This window comes from Culex quinquefasciatus, chromosome 2 (genome assembly GCF_015732765.1).
Source record: "Culex quinquefasciatus strain JHB chromosome 2, VPISU_Cqui_1.0_pri_paternal, whole genome shotgun sequence".
Taxonomy (NCBI): Eukaryota; Metazoa; Arthropoda; class Insecta; order Diptera; family Culicidae; genus Culex; species Culex quinquefasciatus.
In genome coordinates, this window is record NC_051862.1 from 97,743,700 (window position 1) to 97,764,244 (window position 20,545).

At 36.5% G+C, this 20,545-nt stretch overlaps 1 protein-coding gene across 6 annotated transcripts in view; it reads right to left on the reverse strand.

The window, feature by feature from the left end:
* The window catches only part of LOC6044626 (potassium channel subfamily K member 18), an 86,151-nt gene that overhangs the window by 63,877 nt on the left and 1,729 nt on the right, over positions 1-20,545 (reverse strand). For 3 of the 6 annotated variants that reach the window (XM_038254118.1, XM_038254116.1, XM_038254115.1), the window contains exon 2: positions 5,696-6,472. In XM_038254118.1, the coding sequence (XP_038110046.1) occupies positions 5,696-5,834 (139 nt within the window). In that variant the 5' untranslated portion in view covers positions 5,835-6,472. Of the gene's footprint in view, positions 1-5,695; positions 6,564-20,545 lie in introns of all 6 variants that reach the window. The other 3 variants (XM_038254117.1, XM_038254114.1, XM_038254119.1) reach the window with 2 other exon arrangements.

Below are 20,545 nucleotides of genomic sequence, written 5' to 3' on the forward strand. Positions count from 1 at the left end.
AAAAAGAATAATAGCAAATAACCCAACTAGTGTGTTTCATGAAATTGAGTGAAACCGATAAAGTTCAATAAATTTCACATTTTATTAACCCTGCGTTGGCCGATTGAATTGAATTTTCATAGAATTTAAATTTATTTACTCAGACAATTTGATTTTATAGGGATTGACATTTTTTCAAGTGAATTGTAAGGATGTCTAGATAATTCTAGAACTCGATTTAATCATATCTGTAATTTTTGCTATCACAAACTTCGTTCTTACTTTTTTTAGAGCGTTTTAAAAAATCGCCTAAAATTCCGCGGGAGGAAGTGCGACAGAAAAAGTTGTAACGATGTTTTAATTGAAAAAAAAAATCAGATTTCATCAAATCGAGTTCTGCAAAGTTTTATAATTATCTAGACATCCTTACAAATCACTGAGAAAAATCGTCTCGATTGATTGATCTGGAGCGTCCAAATTTTCAAATTTCTCATAGTGAAACATGTTCGTGGTGAAATTTCTAACCAGCCATATTCATTTGTTTATTTCTATTCTCAATAAGAAAAAGGTAATTACGAAGCCAACTCGGTCATAATTAGGTTCCAACACCGAAAAGGATGTGAGCAATTCTCAACCAAAACCGGCTCAAACTTTATGGGGGCCTTCCCTATGACCAAAGAAGCTATTTTGTGTCATTGGTTCACCCATACAAGTCTCCATACAATTTTGACAGCTGTCCATACAAACATGGTACGTAAATATTCGAATATCTGAAACTTCTGAATGAATTTTCAGAACAATTTGGTGTCTTCAGCAAAGTTGTAGATATTGTTGAGGACTATTGAGAAAAAAAAATAGGTACCGTAAACTGGGGTGACTTTGATAGTCCGGGGTGACATTGATAGAAATTTGATTTTGCCACTAATTTTGATACATCCAATGTAACAGTCACATTTTTGGATATATGTTCGATAATAAGCTATCCCTTAATGCTTTCATACTTAAAATTCTCGAAAATTTTTAGATATTAAATTGACGGGCATTTGAAAAACCTATCAAAGTTACCCCGAGCTATCAAAGTCACCCCAGTTTACGGTACACGGAAAAAATAGCTGATTTTTTAATTAAAATACGTATTTTTTATTTTCGAGATTTTTCGATATGTTTTAGGGGACAAAAACCCGCAACTTTTGAGTGATTTTTAGAAAAACATTGAAATTTCATGTTAAAACAAATTTGACGTAATTTTTAAATGTAGAATTGAATTTCCAATCGAAAAGTACTGTACAATTTTTTTGATAAAAGGCTCTGTTTACAAGATATAGCCACCGAAAGTAGGGGAGAGTGGGGAGACTTGATCCCCGGGGACACTTGATCCCAAGCCTGTATTTCATCAGCATGTGGGTAAAACAATTAGCTTTGTTCTAGAAAGTTGTGCGAAATTGAGTAAAACTTATTGTAGAAAACAAAGAGAAAAATTAAAAAATGTTTAAATTGAGTTACACACATTTTTCTAAAAAGTGCTGCAAAAAACTTCCAAGAGATCTTTTTCTTTGTTTTGATAAGTATAGAAAACACTCAAAAATTACTCAAAAAAATATGTTTATATACATGAATTGTTTGATAAACATATCAACTCCAAAACCCTTACGCATTTGAAGTTAAATTTATCGTCATACTATTTTTACAATCAATTGTTTAAAAAGTGCGTTTAGGGATACTTGATCCCTGCATTTTTACAGTCACTGGAATCAGCCTCAAGATTAAATAATTGGGCTGGGTTTTCGTACATAGTTACCTTTAGTATAGTTGAACATAACTTACTGCAGTTTGAACCTTTTTTTCAAAAGTTTTGTAAACAAAAATTTCCAGCTTTTGTAAACATGCTTAATTTTGGTCTAAAAAATAAAATTATAAGTTTTTAAATATTTTACATACTAAACTTGTTATATTTTGAACACAAACGTACAGGTTTTATGTGAAATTGCTGTAACTTATAGAAAATTAAAAGTTTGGATGAATAAGAAACATTTTGCTTAAGATTTCTTCAAAATGTTGAAAGGGGGATCAAGTTAGCCCTAACATTTTTAAAATGCCGATTTAAAATATTTTTTAAAAACTAACTCAATCCACCTATGTGGTTGATGCCTTCCTCACTTTTTACCAAAAATGGGTATATGATTGGTTTCATCATTTTTTTAGATCCAGAAAAAAAGAACACAATGTATAACTTATGTGGTCATAACTCGAGACAGGGTTGCCAGATCTTCAATGTTTTGGACTCTTTGGAAAGGCCTTTCAATTACCTAACCAATGATGGGTCGGATGATGGATCCGGACATAGTTTACATACATTTAAGTGAGATCCGGCTTCAAAAAAGTACATAAATATCAATTAAGTGGTCATAACTCAAGACAGGGTTGCCAGATCTTCAATGTTTTGGACTCTTTGGAAAGGCCTTTCAATTACCTAACCAACGATGGGTCGGATGATGGATCCGGTCATAGTTTACATACATTTAAGTGAGATCTGGCTTCAAAAATGTACATGAATACCACTTAAGTGGTCATAACTCGAGACAGGGTTGCCAGATCTTCAATGTTTTGGACTTATTGGAAAGGCCTTTCAATTACCTAACCAACGATGGGTCGGATGATGGATCCGGACATAGTTTACATACATTTAAGTGAGATCCGGCTTCAAAAATGTACATGAATACCACTTAAGTGGTCATAACTCGAGACAGGGTTGCCAGATCTTCAATGTTTTAGACTTATTGGAAAGGCCTTTCAATTACCTAACCAACGATGGGTCGGATGATGGATCCGGACATAGTTTACATACATTTAAGTGAGATCTGGCTTCAAAAATGTACATGAATACCACTTAAGTGGTCATAACTCAAGACAGGGTTGCCAGATCTTCAATGTTTTGGACTCATTGGAAAGGCCTTTCAATTACCTTGCCAACGATGGGTCGGATGATGGATCCGGACATAGTTTACATACATTTAAGTGAGATCTGGCTTCAAAAAAGTACATAAATATCAATTAAGTGGTCATAACTCGAGACAGGGTTGCCAGATCTTCAATGTTTTCGACTCATTGGAAAGGCCATTCAATTACCTAACCAACGATGGGTCAGATGATGGATCCGGACATAATTTACATACATTTCAGCGAGATCCGGCTTCAAAAAAGTACATAAATATCAATTAAGTGGTTATAACTTGAGACAGGGTTGCCAGATCTTCAATGTTTTCGACTCATTGGAAAGGCCATTCAATTACCTAACCAACGATGGGTCTGATGATGGATCCGGACATAATTTACATACATTTAAGTGAGATCCGGCTTCAAAAAAGTACATAAATATCAATTAAGTGGTCATAACTCGAGACAGGGTTGCCAGATCTTCAATGTTTTGGACTCATTGGAAAGGCCTTTCAATTACCTAACCAATGATGGGTCGGATGATGGATCCGGACATAGTTTGCATACATTTAAGTGAGATCCGGCTTCAAAAAAGTACATAAATATCAATTAAGTGGTCATAACTCGAGACAGGGTTGCCAGATCTTCAATGTTTTGGACTCTTTGGAAAGGCCTTTCAATTATCTAACCAACGATGGGTCGGATGATGGATCCGGTCATAGTTTACATACATTTAAGTGAGATCCGGCTTCAAAAATGTACATGAATACCACTTAAGTGGTCATAACTCGAGACAGGGTTGCCAGATCTTCAATGTTTTGGACTCATTGGAAAGGCCTTTCAATTACCTTACCAACGATGGGTCGGATGATGGATCCGGACATCGTTTACATGCATATAATTGAGATCCGGGTATTTGTGAAAACACATTTTTATGCATAACTTTTGAACTACTTACATAACTTTTGAACTTCAAACAATTCAATAGCGATGTATGGGACCCTAAACCAAGTCGAATGCAGCTGGTTCGATCAAAATCGGTTCAGCCAGTGCTGAGAAAACTCAGTGAGAATTTTGGTCACATACATACATACACACACACATACACACACACATACACACACACATACACACACACATACAGACACACAGACATTTGTTCAGTTTTCAATTCTGAGTAGATATGTATATATGAAGGTGGGTCAAGGAGCTTTTAATAGAAAGTTCATTTTTAGAGCAGGATTATAGCCTTACCTCAGTGAGGAAGGCAAAACGCTTGGCATGATTCGAAGAGTTTTTCTGATGAAATATCCTTATCAGCCAAACATAGTTGAATGTTTAAGCTTTCAATTAATGCAAAAAGTTCAAAGTTTTGTCAGAAATTGACAGAGTTATGTGCGATCCAAAAAAAGGGGATCAAGTCTCCCCACTCTCCCCTATGATTTCAGCGAAATATTTGCTTTTTTCGATTTTTGAAAATAGTGACCATGAGTGACCATTTCTAAAAATATTTTTTTTTAATAGTTCACAAAATTTGCTGTCTAAGAGACATTGAAGATTAGATCTCTGGTTGCTGAGATACAGCGGCTTAAACAAAAAGAAACACTAAAATTGAAGTTTTCTAAGTCTCACCCAAACAGCCCACCATTTTCTAATGTTGATATCTCAGCAACTAATGGTCCGATTTTCAATGTTAAAACATGAAGCTTTCGTGAAATTTTCCGATCTTTTCGAAAATAGTTTTTTGAAAATTTTTAAATCATGACATACATTTTAAAAGGGCCAAACATTCAGTATTACACCCATCTAAAATGTTAGTCTTGATTTAATTTTTTTTAAACATTTTTTTCGAAAAGATCGGAAAATTTCACGAATGTTTCATGTTTAAACATTGATAATCGGACCATTAGTTGCTGAGATATCGACATTAGAACGTCAAATATGTTTTTGCATGAAATTTCGATGTTTTTCCAAAAATCACTATTTTTTCAAAATTTCATAGCTCGGCGGCAGATTTTTTGACCATGTTTCTCTATGGCTCAAAAATTGCGGGTTTTTGTCCCCTTAAACATATCAAAAAATCTCGAAAATAAAAAATACTTATTTTGGGAAATTGAGTTTTTGTGAAAAAAATGTTAATTAAAAAATCGGAAATTTTTTTTTCGTGTACCTATTTTTTTCTCAATGGTCCTCAATAATATCTACAACTATGCCGAAGACACCAAATTGATCAGAAAATTCATTCAAAAGTTCCAGATATTCGAATATTTACGTACCATTTTTGTATGGACAGCTGCCAAAATTTTATGGAGACTTGTATGGGTGAACCAATTACACAAAATAGCTTCTTTGGTCATAGGAAAGGCCCTCATAAAGTTTGAGCCAAATAAAAAAATATAAAAAATAAAAATGGTCAAAATCGGCCGATTTCGTAGAGAGTTACTCAAATCAAAAATTAGATTTTTACATCCATCGAAATTCTTCCCCAGACATGCTGTTATGTTTGAGAAATCCCAGTTTACCCTTAGGAGGTGTATATTACCTCCTCTCCCCCTAAGAAGTGACGCCGGAGATTTTTTCGACATGATGTCAAAATGGGACACCCTGATGAAAATGTTTGTGGAGGGTTCAAAATGGAAATCAAGGTTTTGCAGTACTCAAAATTGTTTTTTTAGGCGGGAAGCCTTAAAAACAACTTAGTTGAAATGCATTCCACAAATGTGAAAAATAAAACTCGAATTACAAATTGATTGTTTTCCTCAGAAAAAAAAATCATACTCACCAGCAATCATGTAGAGTGCTACTAAAAATATAATTCCTACATTGCTGAACATAAATGCGGTAAAGTTTCGACAGTGGTCTTTGAACCGCTCGGCAAACGGTGGCTTCTGCCGCCGCCGGATCGACCGTTTGCGCTCCATGCTCCTCGGTGGTGGTGGTTTGCGTCTCTGCTAGGCGTCGTTCGGTGGCACCGGTCCAATCCGGACTGCGACGACGCGTTCCGTCCGACCGGAAGTTATTTTCCACTTTGTCAACCAATTTCCGCTGCACACCACTCCGCTGTTTCTTCCTCGCCGTCGTGCTCTTCTTTCTTTTTCTTCGTTTTGTTCTAGTTGACTGCCGGCTGCTGGCAACACTTCTGTACTCTTCTTCAGGGCTGCGTCGACGCCCGCCGATCACAATCGCACATTCGCTTTTACAACAGAAATAACTCATTAAAAACTATTTTACTAGAATGGAGATAATTTTATTACGCCTGTTGCGTTTTTCCGCCGCTGTGCTCGTTCATTTTTTCCGACATTCCTTTTTTTTCCTCATTTTACTTCAGTCACAATTTTCTTTTAGCAGCGCTCTTGGCACTTGAAATTGTCGTGCAAAACTTTCTTCGCGCTTCAATTAAATCACAACGCCAGCATCAGTGCTGCCACCTTGTTGAAACATCCTGTCACTTTCGTGGGAGTACAGCACTTCGTCTTCATTCCTGTGTACCCTACACTTTGAACGTCTTCTTCCTCTTCTTGTTTCACTATTTTTGCGCCACACTTCCTCTACTGTACGGCTACAATTCGTGGGGAGATGCAACACAATTAGCAACAATTTGTTTTCACCGGGGATGAGTTTTTCCGCCGACGACGACGCCCTCTGCGAAACTTTGAGATGTCATCAAAATTTGAACTTAATTGGTTGAATATGTGCCAAAGGAAAATGGGAATTATTGGAGGTTCGTTCGGTGCTTCTTCCTCGCAGATACACTCATTTAGGCGTTTGATCAGTTCTCTAGAAAAACATGTTTTTTTTTTCTACCGTTGATATTAAATTTTGTTTGAGTCCAATGAGTTCTTTATATGTTTCTGGTTGTTCAACAGCAATAAAAATCCTTCAAAACATAATGTTTAATGATTTCTGCGAAATGTTTCGTGTATCGATCTAAATGTTGATATTTTCAATTTTTTGAAACAAGCCGTTTTGTGAAAACACATTTTTTCATCACAAACCCTAAGAATTTTCCCTTCAGAAGTTGTTATGCAACCGGAGCTTGAAGAATTTCTAACAGACATAAATTGGAAATGTGTTGTCTAATGGATGGCATATCAATCATACATCGAGAGCAATAACCATCAATCAGGAAACCCGAAATTCGTCTACTCAGCCGGGGTGGTTTGTGTGTACTCAAATATCAACTTTTAATCAGTGGTTCAACAGATCAGTTTTTGCTTCGGCCGTTCGTTCGTTCGTCGTTATCGTGTGCTAATTTCTGCATCTGATGTACTGCTTCTGCTGCTCTGTTGCTGAACATGTCACAGAATCTAGGGCACTCTTCAACCTTCTTCTTCTACGTGTCAGATGTCCCCAAATTCTGTTCTCAAAGCCATGAGCCATCAGATAGGATACACAAACGATAGCAGAATCTCTAAGCACATTTATGACATGAATAGTTTGCATCTTGTGATCAATACAGAAGGAACAGACAAGTAGCAAATGCCATTTCCTGTGTGACAGATATGCACTACTCTGGGCTAAGAGCAAACCTGCTAGCCAGCCAGCCGCCCAATGTAGGCCATATTCCGATGACACGGTCCAGCACTCTATCCACCGTTCATCTCGCTCCCCGGAAATGCAGCCTGCCATCAGACCGTCCCCGAAGTTTTGAGTCGATGCGGTAATAGAATACATGTGTGTGCAAGAGCATCTTTAGCACTCGACGACGATTAGAACGACGAACGGGAGCATCGATGTCCGGGGCAGATCCCAAAGCCCCCCCCCCCTCCCTAAAGACCAGTTGTGGATCCCACAGGGACGAAGGGTGTGTATTTCGTGGAGGGATGCTGTGTGCAGTTTTGATAAATTTATTATACCAACTGTGGAACACTGCTCGGTCAAGGACGCAAAAACTTTTTGAACGATTTTCGGTTATTGAATTAATGTTATAAGAATTTAAAACTTTAACAAAGTTTGTAATTGAATGTAATCTACAGCAGATGGTACGGTAAGTCCACGCATTCTCCCTAGCCTGAAAGATTCGGTAAATTTACAGAATCAGCTCTGCGGTAAACGCAACGCTGTAGAGCTAGCCGATTTATTTTTAGTGCTACGTTTTCAAGTGTACTCGGATGTATTCCAATTGTTAATACATATTGACAAGCTTGGAGCGTAATCAACCCTACGACTTTTCAGCATGCTTTCATCAGTATGGATGCACCTATGTTAGATCAGATTAGATTATCACATTTTGTAACTGAGTAATTGTTTGGCAATAAAAAAGGATCCTGGTGGTAAGATAACACCACTAAAAAGTGAAATAAAATCATGTTGCCTTTGCTCCAGAAATCGTGATGAGAAACTCAAAAATCATTTACAGTTGTAGGAGTTATTGAAGCAGTAAAAAAGGAATAATTTAGTAGCGTGTATGTCTTGCAAGTGTTGCATTATAGTTATGTGATATAACACGGAAAATTGCTAGCCCTAGCCATCAAGAAATCGGTCTTCCATCAAACTACTTCTCAAGCTACAAACGAATCAACAAATATGATATGTCTTGTTTGGCACATACTTATCAATTGAGGCACAAGCAACAATGATTACTCCACAAATAACCCATCAAAGTGGACACGCAATCACATTTGGCCTATTACAAAGTACAACACAAATGTGTGACGTCCTGCGTTCATCCCTTGCGGCAAAATGCGACTGAATTTCATTTGCAAACTCTCACTCTCTATCGCGATGCGTTGCGTTGCGTTGTTCGGGCACATGTCCGTCAGGCAGGGCAAGCAGCAGGCAACGTGGTTGTCATGTATCTCTTCCGTTTGATATTGCAGGCAGCAGTCAGTACGCCGGACCATCGGACCAAAGTCCGAATGTGTTCTGTTATGTTCGGCGCAATGTCGCAAAAGGCCAACCGGCAAAATTGAACCTAGTTGGTAGGGGGAAGCTACTAGCAAAAAAATGCAGAATTTCCCAATCAAAAAATACTGATGAAAATAGGTGGTTGTCCCCTACTACTGCCAGAGTTTGTCGGGCGATGGATTTCAACGTTTGCTGAAAGTTGTCGCTCGGTGAAGTGACGGCGATTGTCCTGGCCCAGATCGGGAACATCTCTTGGATAATTAATTTTGAGTCTGTGCTTTTCAATGTTTTCTCCTTTTTTGGTACAACTAGTCCCAATGTGTTCAGCCGTTGCGCCGGTCACAGTAGGCTGGGTTTTCCGAGGAAAAGCTCGGCTCAGCTTTTTCACTCGCACAGATTTCTGCGTGCGTACGCTCCGGACGCAAAGCTTTCGACAGATATGGCATGGCCTACTGATATCGCACCAGGACAATGCATTGCTACACGATGGCTACTGCGATATCTGCTGCGTGCTTGTTTGTTCCGCTAGGATTCGGGTCGAATCTAGTCATGTGGCATGATGCACCGCACAAACATTTACTTTTAATCAACCTGGGTCAAAATACGAACACCAATTTTAACAAACTCCGGTTAGAGTCCGGGTTTTAAACTTTCTGGGGTATAAATTTCACCCGGTCTGGTGAAATGACTCTGGCGTGCACAAATAAAACGCACACACACCTGCACAAAAGTTCAACCTCAGCAGTGGCTGTGGCATTAATCCGGAGGATTGAAAACTGCCATAAACAACAGTTGTTCTGTTTCTGTTTTTTTTTTGTACGGTCATCCTATTAGGGCTAATTGAAAAATAACAACACATAACATACGGTGGACAGCGCAAAACGATGTCCGGGAGTGTGTTTAGCATCGAATAATAAAGTCTGCACTTGTGTTTTACGTGTTTGGTGGGACGTGAATCGATTAATTTAACAATGTGATGTGGGCTATAGTCATTAGTGCGTTTGTTTGGTTTTTTGGCGCGATTGTCTAGCAATTAGGTTTTTAGAGGGTGTTAAATTCTGGGAAACGTGTGACAATTTTTTTTGAATTCTGAAAACATAATCCGATTCAAGAGTTCCTCGATTGGGCTAGCGAACATGATTTTGACTCTAATGCTAAAGTTTTTACCACAGGGAAATTATCTTTAGCAGAGCTGCCCAATCTACGGTCCGCGATTCCCTTTGGGAATTGCTCATTGACTGGCCCTTCAAGCCCTTCATGATACATTTATTTAGTTTATTATTTGCAATAGAACTTAGGAACAATGTTGTATATTTTCGTAGAATGAAATTTTCAAGCTTTCAACAGTATTGTCTTAATAGTTTATGTTTTAATTATTTTTCAATTTCAATTTAATATAATTGTAATTGTCCGCTTTCAACTATTTAGAACATTCTTATACTCTAAAAAGTAACCCTGAACCCTAAAAAAATGTTTTATATAAAATAAAATTACCCTCCTGGGTAAATGTAGATTCGTAAAGTAGATTAAATTTCCGATTGTCGCGATTGTCCACGCTCAAAACAAAACATATTTGTTTTGTATGGAAATTATTTACGAGGGGGGGTAGGTGGGGGAGGCATTCGGGTCGTTTCTAAGAATCCAAAGGTATTGTCCACCATCAAAAACCAAAAATATTGTTCACCATCAAAACCATTAATTTAATATCGAAGCCTCATTAAGGTCGTAGAAGATGTCCTTCACTTCCGGGCAATGACTGACAATGATGGTTCGGAATTCAGGGTCCAGAAATAGTCAATTGAAATGAAAAAATAATAACGACATATAAAATGCTTCTACAAACAACACCAAAGAAACCATTTTTTGATTGATACATTCTGACTCAAGATTTGAATGTTTTTCTTAGGCTTAGTGATTTTTCACGCTTTAAAATTGCAAATTTCACGGGGGCCTCTATTTCAGAACATTAAATTTCACGCAAATTTCGCGGAACGTGAAAAATGTTTAAATAACTCTGAAAATCTTTTGTTTAAATAACTGAAACTACTTTTCATGCTTCATTATACATTATTTTTCAATAAACTAAAACAATCTTCACTAGAATTTTTGAACGTGACACAACAAAATCTCCTAATTTTCAAAAAAGTTTGCATCTGTTTTATGGATGGGCTATATAAATATATATTTTGAAACAGAATTTAGGGCATGCGTATTCTTATTTACTGAACTGCTTTTTTAATATTTGACTAATAAAGCTAAGTTTTTGCTGATTCACTTCTGTTACTTCATTTTACATTTTATTTAATTTCATATCAGAACAAGATTCAACTATCTTGTAAAGCCTAAATGAGTAAAATAATTTGAACTTTCTGTGACTTTTAGCAAATTTAAAATAATGTTCAAGGTTTTCATCACACATTTCAAAAACTAAATGTTAAAACAATAGGCAAAAGTAATCTTATTTGTAGCGAAATCGAAATTTTTGTTCAAAATGTGAACATAAAACAAAAAAAATAGTTTTTTTTACTTTAACGGGAATAATTTACACAAATAATCAAATTTAAACAGGACTCAGAAAAAAATGAAGTGTTTTTAGGAGGCGATTTCAAAGACAAAAAAATACTCTTCATTTAACTACCTTTCAAATAAAATAGCAGTTAAATTTATAAAACAGCGAATGAAAATATTACTAAATTTAGTCGATTTCTAATAAAACCTGAAAAATCTTAGCTATTCTTCAAATGGTTCATATCAAGATTTTCGATTGAAAACTTATAAAATTTACTTAAATAGTCTTTATGGATGAAATATTTTTGTGTTGATATTAAAAAAAAATTGAGAAATTGATAAATTTCACGAATTTCACGCCGTCCACGAAATCGTCAAAAAACACAAATCCTATATTAGTAATTCAACCGGGGTATTCACTCTCTTAAATCTACAGTAGTTCATAAGATTATGTTAATTTCTATTTGAGTTTGATAAATTATTTTGAGAAAAATCCTTAAAGTTTCAAAAAACATAAAATTTCACGGGATTTCGCGGAAAAAGCCAAATTTCGCGGATTTCACGCTGTCCGCGAAATCGTGAAATTTCACTAACCCTAGTTTTTCTAAAACAAACATGATGGCTTCCAGAGCCTTAAGCCTTTTTGACGCCAAGCAATGCTATAGAGCGAATTATTTGATTTGATTTGTGTCAAAACCATTTATTTAATATCGAAGCCTCATTATGCCTTTTTGATACACAAACATATAAAAGAAAAAATATATTTTCAAGCCCCAAGGGATATAGATTTGGGTTTCCTTTGTTTTTCTGAAACCAAATTATCAATCAAAAAATACCATTAATGAAATACTCTGCGCCCAACAGGTGAATTATCTTACTAAGTATCTTTACTTATTCAGCCATGTTCTAACGACCTCCTACTTTTTCTGTCGAGTAAAGAAGTCATAAAACACCCGCGCCACATCTGACACTTTAACGACTAGCTGCTGCCGGTGGAAAACATTTGATTCCTTCGACGAGGTCAGTCAGCCAAATGTTGGGTGCCCTTCCTTACACTAAAACTCCATAAAATCGGTTACAGATTACCACCCGGGTGCCAAAATGCTCTGTGGCAGTCCACCTCGTCGGAACGGAGTGTAAAAGTGTGTCAACTACAACAGGATTTTTACTCCCCGTCGAACTGCCACTCAAAGTTAATGTTAGAAATGAAATATTATCACCATCATTCAAAATCCCATCAGCAAACCAGCAAGCATGCCAAAAGGTGAAGAAGACATTTGCAACACTTGCTCTTTTTGTAAATGGCACTAAAAACAGACATCAAACTGGCGCGTCCCTTGTTCGGAATGTCTGTCCGTCTGCGGTTGGACCTGTCTGTCCCTCGGAATGGCCAACCGTGCGATGGCGACTACTACCGCTAGTTATGTTTCTTTCGTTGCAGGACTAAGATCACAAAAAACGACGTTGAACGTACGAGGGAGCATCAAACGACACACGTCTCTGGGAGTAAACCTTGTTCCTAATTAAATGTCGATGTCTATCTAATAATCGGGCAGTTCGTGTACATACACCCCTGTGTCGCAAATCGTCTTGGGCCATTTGGGTTACAAACAGTTGCCTGATGTTTTCCCAAAACATTTTATGATCGCGGCTCGTTAGGCGAGATGACCTGATTGGAGGGAAGACTGTTTTCCTGCATCAACTGCTGCAGCGTGTAGTCTCGTTACATGCCAAGTTCAACTCTAGCGGAGGCTCATCCGTGCAAACTCAAAGAAAGTAAACAGCTGCAAACGGTCAGCTTTGGTTGCAGCTATTAGCGGAAAATTTGTGTGTTTTTAATGTTGCACAAGTAGTAATAACTCTGTTTTGCAACTCAAAGAGAATCTCTCGTTTCTAACCGTTTTATTTTAGGTCATTGCACATTTTATGACAATTATAGCTAAAAATGATCTAACTTGACTGTAAATTTTTATAAATAATAAATAAATAAATATTTTGGCAACTTGTTGCTTATAAAATTGTTCTCTGCGTTGATTATCACTTTTAAGAATGTTTGAACTTGTTAAAAATAGAGCAATTCCATGTCAAATAGGGAATCAGTTGTACCGGACCCTCTCCGATTTCAATGAATCTTTGTAGACATGTTATCCTACGCTTATGCAAGCCATTGTGTTTGTGTGTCAAGTGTTTTCAATATTTTTGTAATTCAGAATTTAAATATCACTGTATCTCTAAACAGTTGCATCGTATCAAAAAGTGGTCAAAGACAAACTTGTAGGAAATTTGACGGGCTTTCCGAAATTTATACACTGATAGAAAAAAACACGCCTTTTCTATGAGATTTTTTTATTTTTAAACATTTTTACCGGAAAACTCGTCTTATTATCCATAAGTCTGTCTTTGACCACTTTTAAAGTAATTCGTTTTTTACGATTCATGCTAATTTACAATCCAGGTTAGTACCTTCCAACTACACTGAATACAATATTTTGTTTTCAGTTAAGAGCAATGTAATTTGCTTATATCGGTAAGCCCATACTTCCAATTGAAATGTTTTTTCAATATTTATATTTTTAAAACAGCTGTAACTTCACAACGACTTAGGACAATAGTCAATATGTAGACTTATATGTTAAATTGTCAATGATTTTTTTAGTAGAGTTGCTCCATCCTGAAATTTTTGTGAGTCTTTTTTAACATTTTAGGCAATTTTTACAAAAATTTTGAATGAAAAAAAATCGTTGGCTTACTTTCAAATTTGACTTTTAAGTTTGAAAATCAAAAAATCTCATAAGAAATGGCGTGGCGTTTTTTCGGAAAGCCCGTCAAGTTAGTCTTTGACCACTTTTTGATACGATCCCTAATAAATCAGTGAGCCGAACTACTAATTCCCCATACAGTGACAAATAATTTGTGGTAAAGTCAGCTATAACGCAAATAGTTTTCACTATATGGGAAATTAGTTGTCAGGCACACCGATTTTATCAGGGATGCAACGGCTTCGAGATGCAGCGACATCAAAATTATGAATTATAAAAATATTCAAAACACTTACGCCCTTATCAAATGTCATTATCGAGTGAAACTTAATCCATATAAAATTAAGCTAACATAAACGTAGGATAACATGTCTACAAACTTTCATCGAAATTGGAGAGGGTCGAGAAAAAAGTACCTAAAAAATTCCTGTTTTGGGCTGGAATGGCTCAATATTGTGTTTTTTTTTGTGAAATTTCGGTGTAAAGTTCCGTCAAAAATTTGGCATGAGAGATTCCAAATTTTGGTATTCCAAACAAAGTAATAGACAACCCAAATCATGGACTTTGACTCTGACGTGAGATATTGCAACTTATCCAGGTTTGTAGATTTTGTTGTAAGTTTTGCTGGAAATTACATCTTGCTATCAAAAGTTATCGATACGATAGTCAAGAAAGATGCCTAATTTTCAGAACTTGGAACAAAATGGAAAACATATATGGTGCGAATCCTCATGTAGATTAAAGCACTTAGTCCGACCTTATACACATCACTTACTCAACAAACTAAGCGTTCCCCGCGCGAATAATCCCTGTGAATTCGCTTCTGGCCTCTCTAGAATCGCGCCGGATCGCCGACCTTGGCGAAGGCTTTATCGGCGGATTAGCACCGTGCGTACACTATTTAGTGCTGTTGCGAAATCCATAACTCTTCAAGTGACCTCACCAGGGCATTCTCCAGGGTATGCCGAATGGAGGCCGCAGCCAGATGCCTCTATTGCCGAACACACACACACACACACACACGTGGCGTAATTCACTCCGGCAGTTTTGGATAATTGCGCACTTGTCAGGCCATAAATCGATAAGAATTGGTGGTGGAATTTCAAAGTAAGTGCAGCAAGTGCGTGTGTTGATATTCTAGTGCACATGGTTGCACTCCGGTCCACGCAAACCACGTGGGAAGCCAGGGTGGGACTGTGGTGGGAAATCGTTCTGCCACCCGGTGTGTTATTTGAATTATCTGTGAATCGTGTGTGAGTGAACTGATGTTTGAGCACCACTCAGCAAATAATCGCCCAGCTAAGCTAAGCTGAGTAAAGTGATGATGGCCTCCGGATATTCCCTGGAAATTGTTTAGTGAAACATAATACGCGTACGCATATGGATCGATCGATGTGTGCCTCCCGATGCGGTGGCCAATAGGGTGACAAAATAAAAAAAAATGCAATGGCCAATTTGCTAATGGAATCATGTGGTTTCTAAACAAAACTTTTAATTTTTTTGCCGGCATCAGCCCAAATCTTGATGATCTTGCTATTTTGTGTCGTAGTCGCTTTTTGATGTGACGAGAAAAATCACGATTTTATATATGGAATTAAATAAACGAAAAGAGCAGTTCTCTACGGAGGCGGTATTTTTTCTTTAATTTTAATTTTTGTATTTTTTAATCCGGTTGAAACTTTTTTGGTGCCTTCGGTATGCCCAAAGAAGCCATTTTGCATCATTAGTTCGTTCATATAATTTTCCATACAAATTTGGCAGCTGTCCATACAAAAATGATATGTGAAAATTCAAAAATCTGTATCTTTTGAAAGAATTTTTTGATTGATTTGGTGTCTTCGGTAAAGTTGTAGGCATCGATATAGACTACACTGAAAAAAATGATACACGGTAAAAAATTGGAGATTTTTAATTTCACTTTTTGTCACTTTAACTTGATTTGCAAAAAAAACTATTTTTTTATTTTTTTTTTATTTTTTGATATGTTCTAGAGAACATCAACATCTTTCAAGTTACTGCCATTTTTAGGTTACTTTTTTGAAAATAGTCGCAGTTTTTCATTTTTTTAAATTAGTGCCCATGTTTGCCTACCTTTGAAAAAAATATTTTTGAAAAGCTGAGAAAATTCTCTATATTTTGCTTCTCAGAATTTTGTTGAAACGACCCTTAGTTGCTGAGATATTGCAATGCAAAGGTTAAAAAACAGGAAAATTGATGTTTTCTAAGTCTCACTCGAACAACCCATCATTTTCTAATGTCGATATCTCAGCAACTAATGGTCCGATATACAATGTTAAAATATGAAACATTCGTGAAATTTTCCGATCTTTTCGAAAACAATATTTTCAAAAAATTTAAATCAGGACTAACATTTCAAACGGGCCAAACATTCATTAATACGCCCTATTGAAATGTAAGTCTTGATTTTATTTTTTTTTTAAATATTTCTTTCGAAAAGATCAGAAAATTTCACGAATGTTTCATATTTTAACATTGTAAATCAGACTATTTGTTGCTGAGATATCGACATTAGAAAATGGTGGATTGTTTGGGTGAGACTTAGATAACATCAATTTTTCTGTTTCTTAACCTTTGCATGGCAATATCTTAGCAATTAAGGGTCGTATCAACAAAGTTCAATAAAGCAAAATATAGAGAATTTTCTCAGCTTTAAAAAAAAAAATTAAAGGTGGGCAAACATGGGCACTAATTTAAAAAAAAATGAAAAACTGCGACTATTTTCAAAAAAGCTACCTGAAAATGGTTATAACTTGAACACGGTGCACTTAATCAAAATTTCACTAGAGTACTTTTTGATTGCAAATTTGATTTTACATCGAAAAATTTAGTTGAAAAATTGTTGCGACCAATATTTCGATTTTTTGAAAAATCTGTATTGATTCAAAAAATCATAACTCGGTCAAAGATTTTTTGCCCAATTTCTGAAAAGTTGGCATTTGATGTCCTCTTAAACATATCAAAAAAATAAAAAATAAAAATAAAAATAGTATTTTTTTGCAAATCAAGTTTTAGTGACAAAAAGAGAAATTTAAAATCCTCAAAATTTTTAACCGTGTATCATTTTTTTCAGTGTAGTCCGTATCCATACCTATAACTTTGCAGAAAACACCAAATCGATCAAAAAATTCTTTCAAAAGATACAGATTTTTGAATTTTCATGCATCATTTTTGTATGGACAGCTGCCAAATTTGTATGGAAAATTATATGGACAAACTAAAGATGCAAAATGGCTTCTTTGGGCACACAGAAGGCACCAAAAAAGTTTTAGCCAGATTAAAAAATACAATAATTAAGATTGATTGACCGATTTCGAAGAGAATTGCTCATATGGGTATCAAAATTCATGGTTTTGAATACATACACCCAAACGGCGGTCGCATGATTGTGATGCATGGCGGCATGAAAGTATATCAGAATCTGCATGAAAACTGTCCTCATGCATTTTTTGCGATATATGGGTATGAAATTTTTGCCCGTTACCGACAATTATCGACATTACCGACGGCTTTTTGGTTGTATTTCACAAAAAAAAACTTATCGGAACGAGGATTGAACCACAAACTTCTTGGTTAATGATCCGACACGCTACCACCGCGCCATGGACGCTTGATGAAATGGGAATGAAAGAGCGCCAACATATGCTTCTCTTTGGAGTGTTGCTCGGGGACGGGCCAGCATTATATGTGTTGGTGAGAACTGCTTATCGCTGAAATATTTACACGTGGGCAAAAATGATCTACGGGCTTGCTGCAAAAAATGTTATAAAATGTGACATTTTCTGCAGCAAATCCACTGTTGCAGATTTTGAGATATATTTTTCCTTTGGGTGTAGAAATGGCAAATGATTTACATTTTTTTTAAATAAAATTAATTATAGGAGCTAAGTGCAAAGTTCTTTCTCATATTGGTCATGTATAACATATCCACAATCTTTTCTGTATGGAGCGTGGACAATCACCAAATCCATCCTCCCTCCTTCCCCTTATGTGTTCACGTGGTTTATGGATGACCCGAATAAAAATCAACTTAGAGAAGCTCTCAGAAATGTGGAGTAGGAGTTGTAGGAGCTAGAGTTGGAGTTGAATCTTCAGCGATCAGAGTCGTAGTCGGAATGGTAAATTTTCAATATTTTTGTAAAGGGGTTGCTGTTGGATTCGGTGTCAGCCAAAGTCGGCTAAGGAAAGTGATTTATGCATAATTCCAATAGTACTTTTAAAAAACAGCCTTTTTGTGAACAAACATTGCTTTCCCTTGCTGCTTTTTGACATATCGACGTCGTCGTGCTATCTTGTCGCACCCGCCATTTTGACGTTCCGAGAAAAACGCGTTTTAATGTTTGACCTTGAATATTCAAAAACGAGAGCACGCAATGTAAACAATAACAAACACGTTTTGTTTGGCTCACCATTCTGTGCATTGTCCCAAAGTTTGGTTGAAGTTGGTTGTTGGAGTCCCGAGTTATAATTACAAATGTTTACGGTAGTCTAGCTTGTACGTGCGACAAACGCATCCTGACTTTCCTGGCCTGAAATCCCTTTGGCCTTTTGTCGCACTTACATCAACTTTCATGGAGTGACAAGATAGCACGACAAGATTGAAACTACTTTCATATGTAAAGTGACAAAAATGCACGGAGTTTTTTCGGTTTTTGTTGAATATCTCAGGATTGAAATCGAATTTTGGGGATCTGTGAAGGTCAAAAGGTGAGGCATTGTGAGCTGCACAAAATTGCGTTCTTAACTCAATTTGGCCCAAAATGCACGTACGACAAGTTAGCACGATGGCGACGATATATTTTCTAGTTACCCTAATCGCCAGATACTGGCCGCTTAACGAAGTTCAAACTGAGGTCTCGCACTGTGTGCGCGAGAGAGTAACTGAGTGAATTTATGTTTATGCTAATTAGTTGGGTAATGTGGTCAATAACAGAAACAATTCAAAATGACGCTAATTGGCTGCCGAGGGTCAATGAGTGCTGCTGCTGTTGCCACACAGCATGAACCGGGACTACCGCAACGGGCCGGCCAACTTCACAGTCTGAAGTACCATCGAAATGACCATGCAGGGGATAATTTATACCCAGCGGAAACATCACACCGGCAAGCTGTGTCGTCGGGATGTAAATTTCGACGCACTCGAATCAACCCGGCAAATCAGAGAAAATTGCTCCTGGGATCTTGGCGCTTTTCCGCGCGCAGCTAAAGAGCTAAAGAAGAAAGAAGCAACACTTAATTCCTTCTCTTGTTGCTTGTTTCGCCAACTGACGGAATTTCAAGGAAAAGGTTGAATTTATTGAAGATGTAAATTTTTGGCGCACAACGATTGGGCAAATTTAAAAGGTGTTTTCAGCACTCGACACCGGGAAAAACGACGCGAGCTGGCGACAGCTACAAGCAGTATTGGTTAATATGTCATAAAAGTCTCATTTGCAAAATTAGGTTATGGTTACAATGTGTCAAAGCACTTAGTTTTGCGAAAATTGGACACACCCAAATTTTAATTGTATGATTCTCGATTTGATTAAACTCAAACCACTCTCAAAAGTTCCGAAAATATTATTGAGACAAATTTACAATCATGCAAAAGAACAGAATAGGCAAAGAAATAAAGCTGAGCGTGGGATTTGCGATTTTGTGGTGCATCTCCACAAGGATATCGCTTTTTTAACGCAATGTGTAAAAAGCAAACAAATGATGGAAAGAAACAATACAAAAAGTGCTTCTTACGAGGAAGTTTCATCAGAAATTCATTTACCCCGACCGGTGGAGGTGTGCTGTGGCATCAATGAAAGTCTTACAAGGTGGCGGCAAAAAAACTAATATTCAATGGAAAAGTCCGACCAAATTGATTAGCGTGGTTTTTCGACAAACTCTTTCCGTCGGGTGCTGTAATGGAACCATTTCATGAATAATATAAGCACGAGTTTGCCAATTCATCGCCAAATTATGCAAAATTCGATGGAGAATCACTCAGCATAAATGAGCCTGCCTGGCCAACTGTCTTTGGATCAGTTTGCTAATCTGAGTTTTTAGAAGATGTTTCTTCTGGTAACAGCTGAGACTTTTTTATTTCTATTGAAATTTCTAATCTATGAAAAAGATTTTTACACATTATTGAATATAGTACTGTGATCGTTACTTTTGGTCAAATTAGTACCAAACCAAAGTTTTTGTCTCCCTTAATCAAAATTTCCCAAAATATCAAGAGGCAACAAAATGTATTAACAATCTTTGAAATTATCAATGAAAAAACCAATTCAATCAATTGCATATTTTGATTACTGTTTGTAACGTTAATTTTTAATTCGCAATCAAATACTTAGAAGTTTTTGAATAAATTTTAGGAATAAAACATTATAAAAGTCATAAAAAATTAGAAAATATATTTTCCTCAAATCTCTGATATTTTGAATTTGATTATTTTTGGAAGAAGGAATGTATCACAAATGCATAGAGCTTTTTGTGTTACCTTTAACTTTTTTTTTTTCAAAAAAATA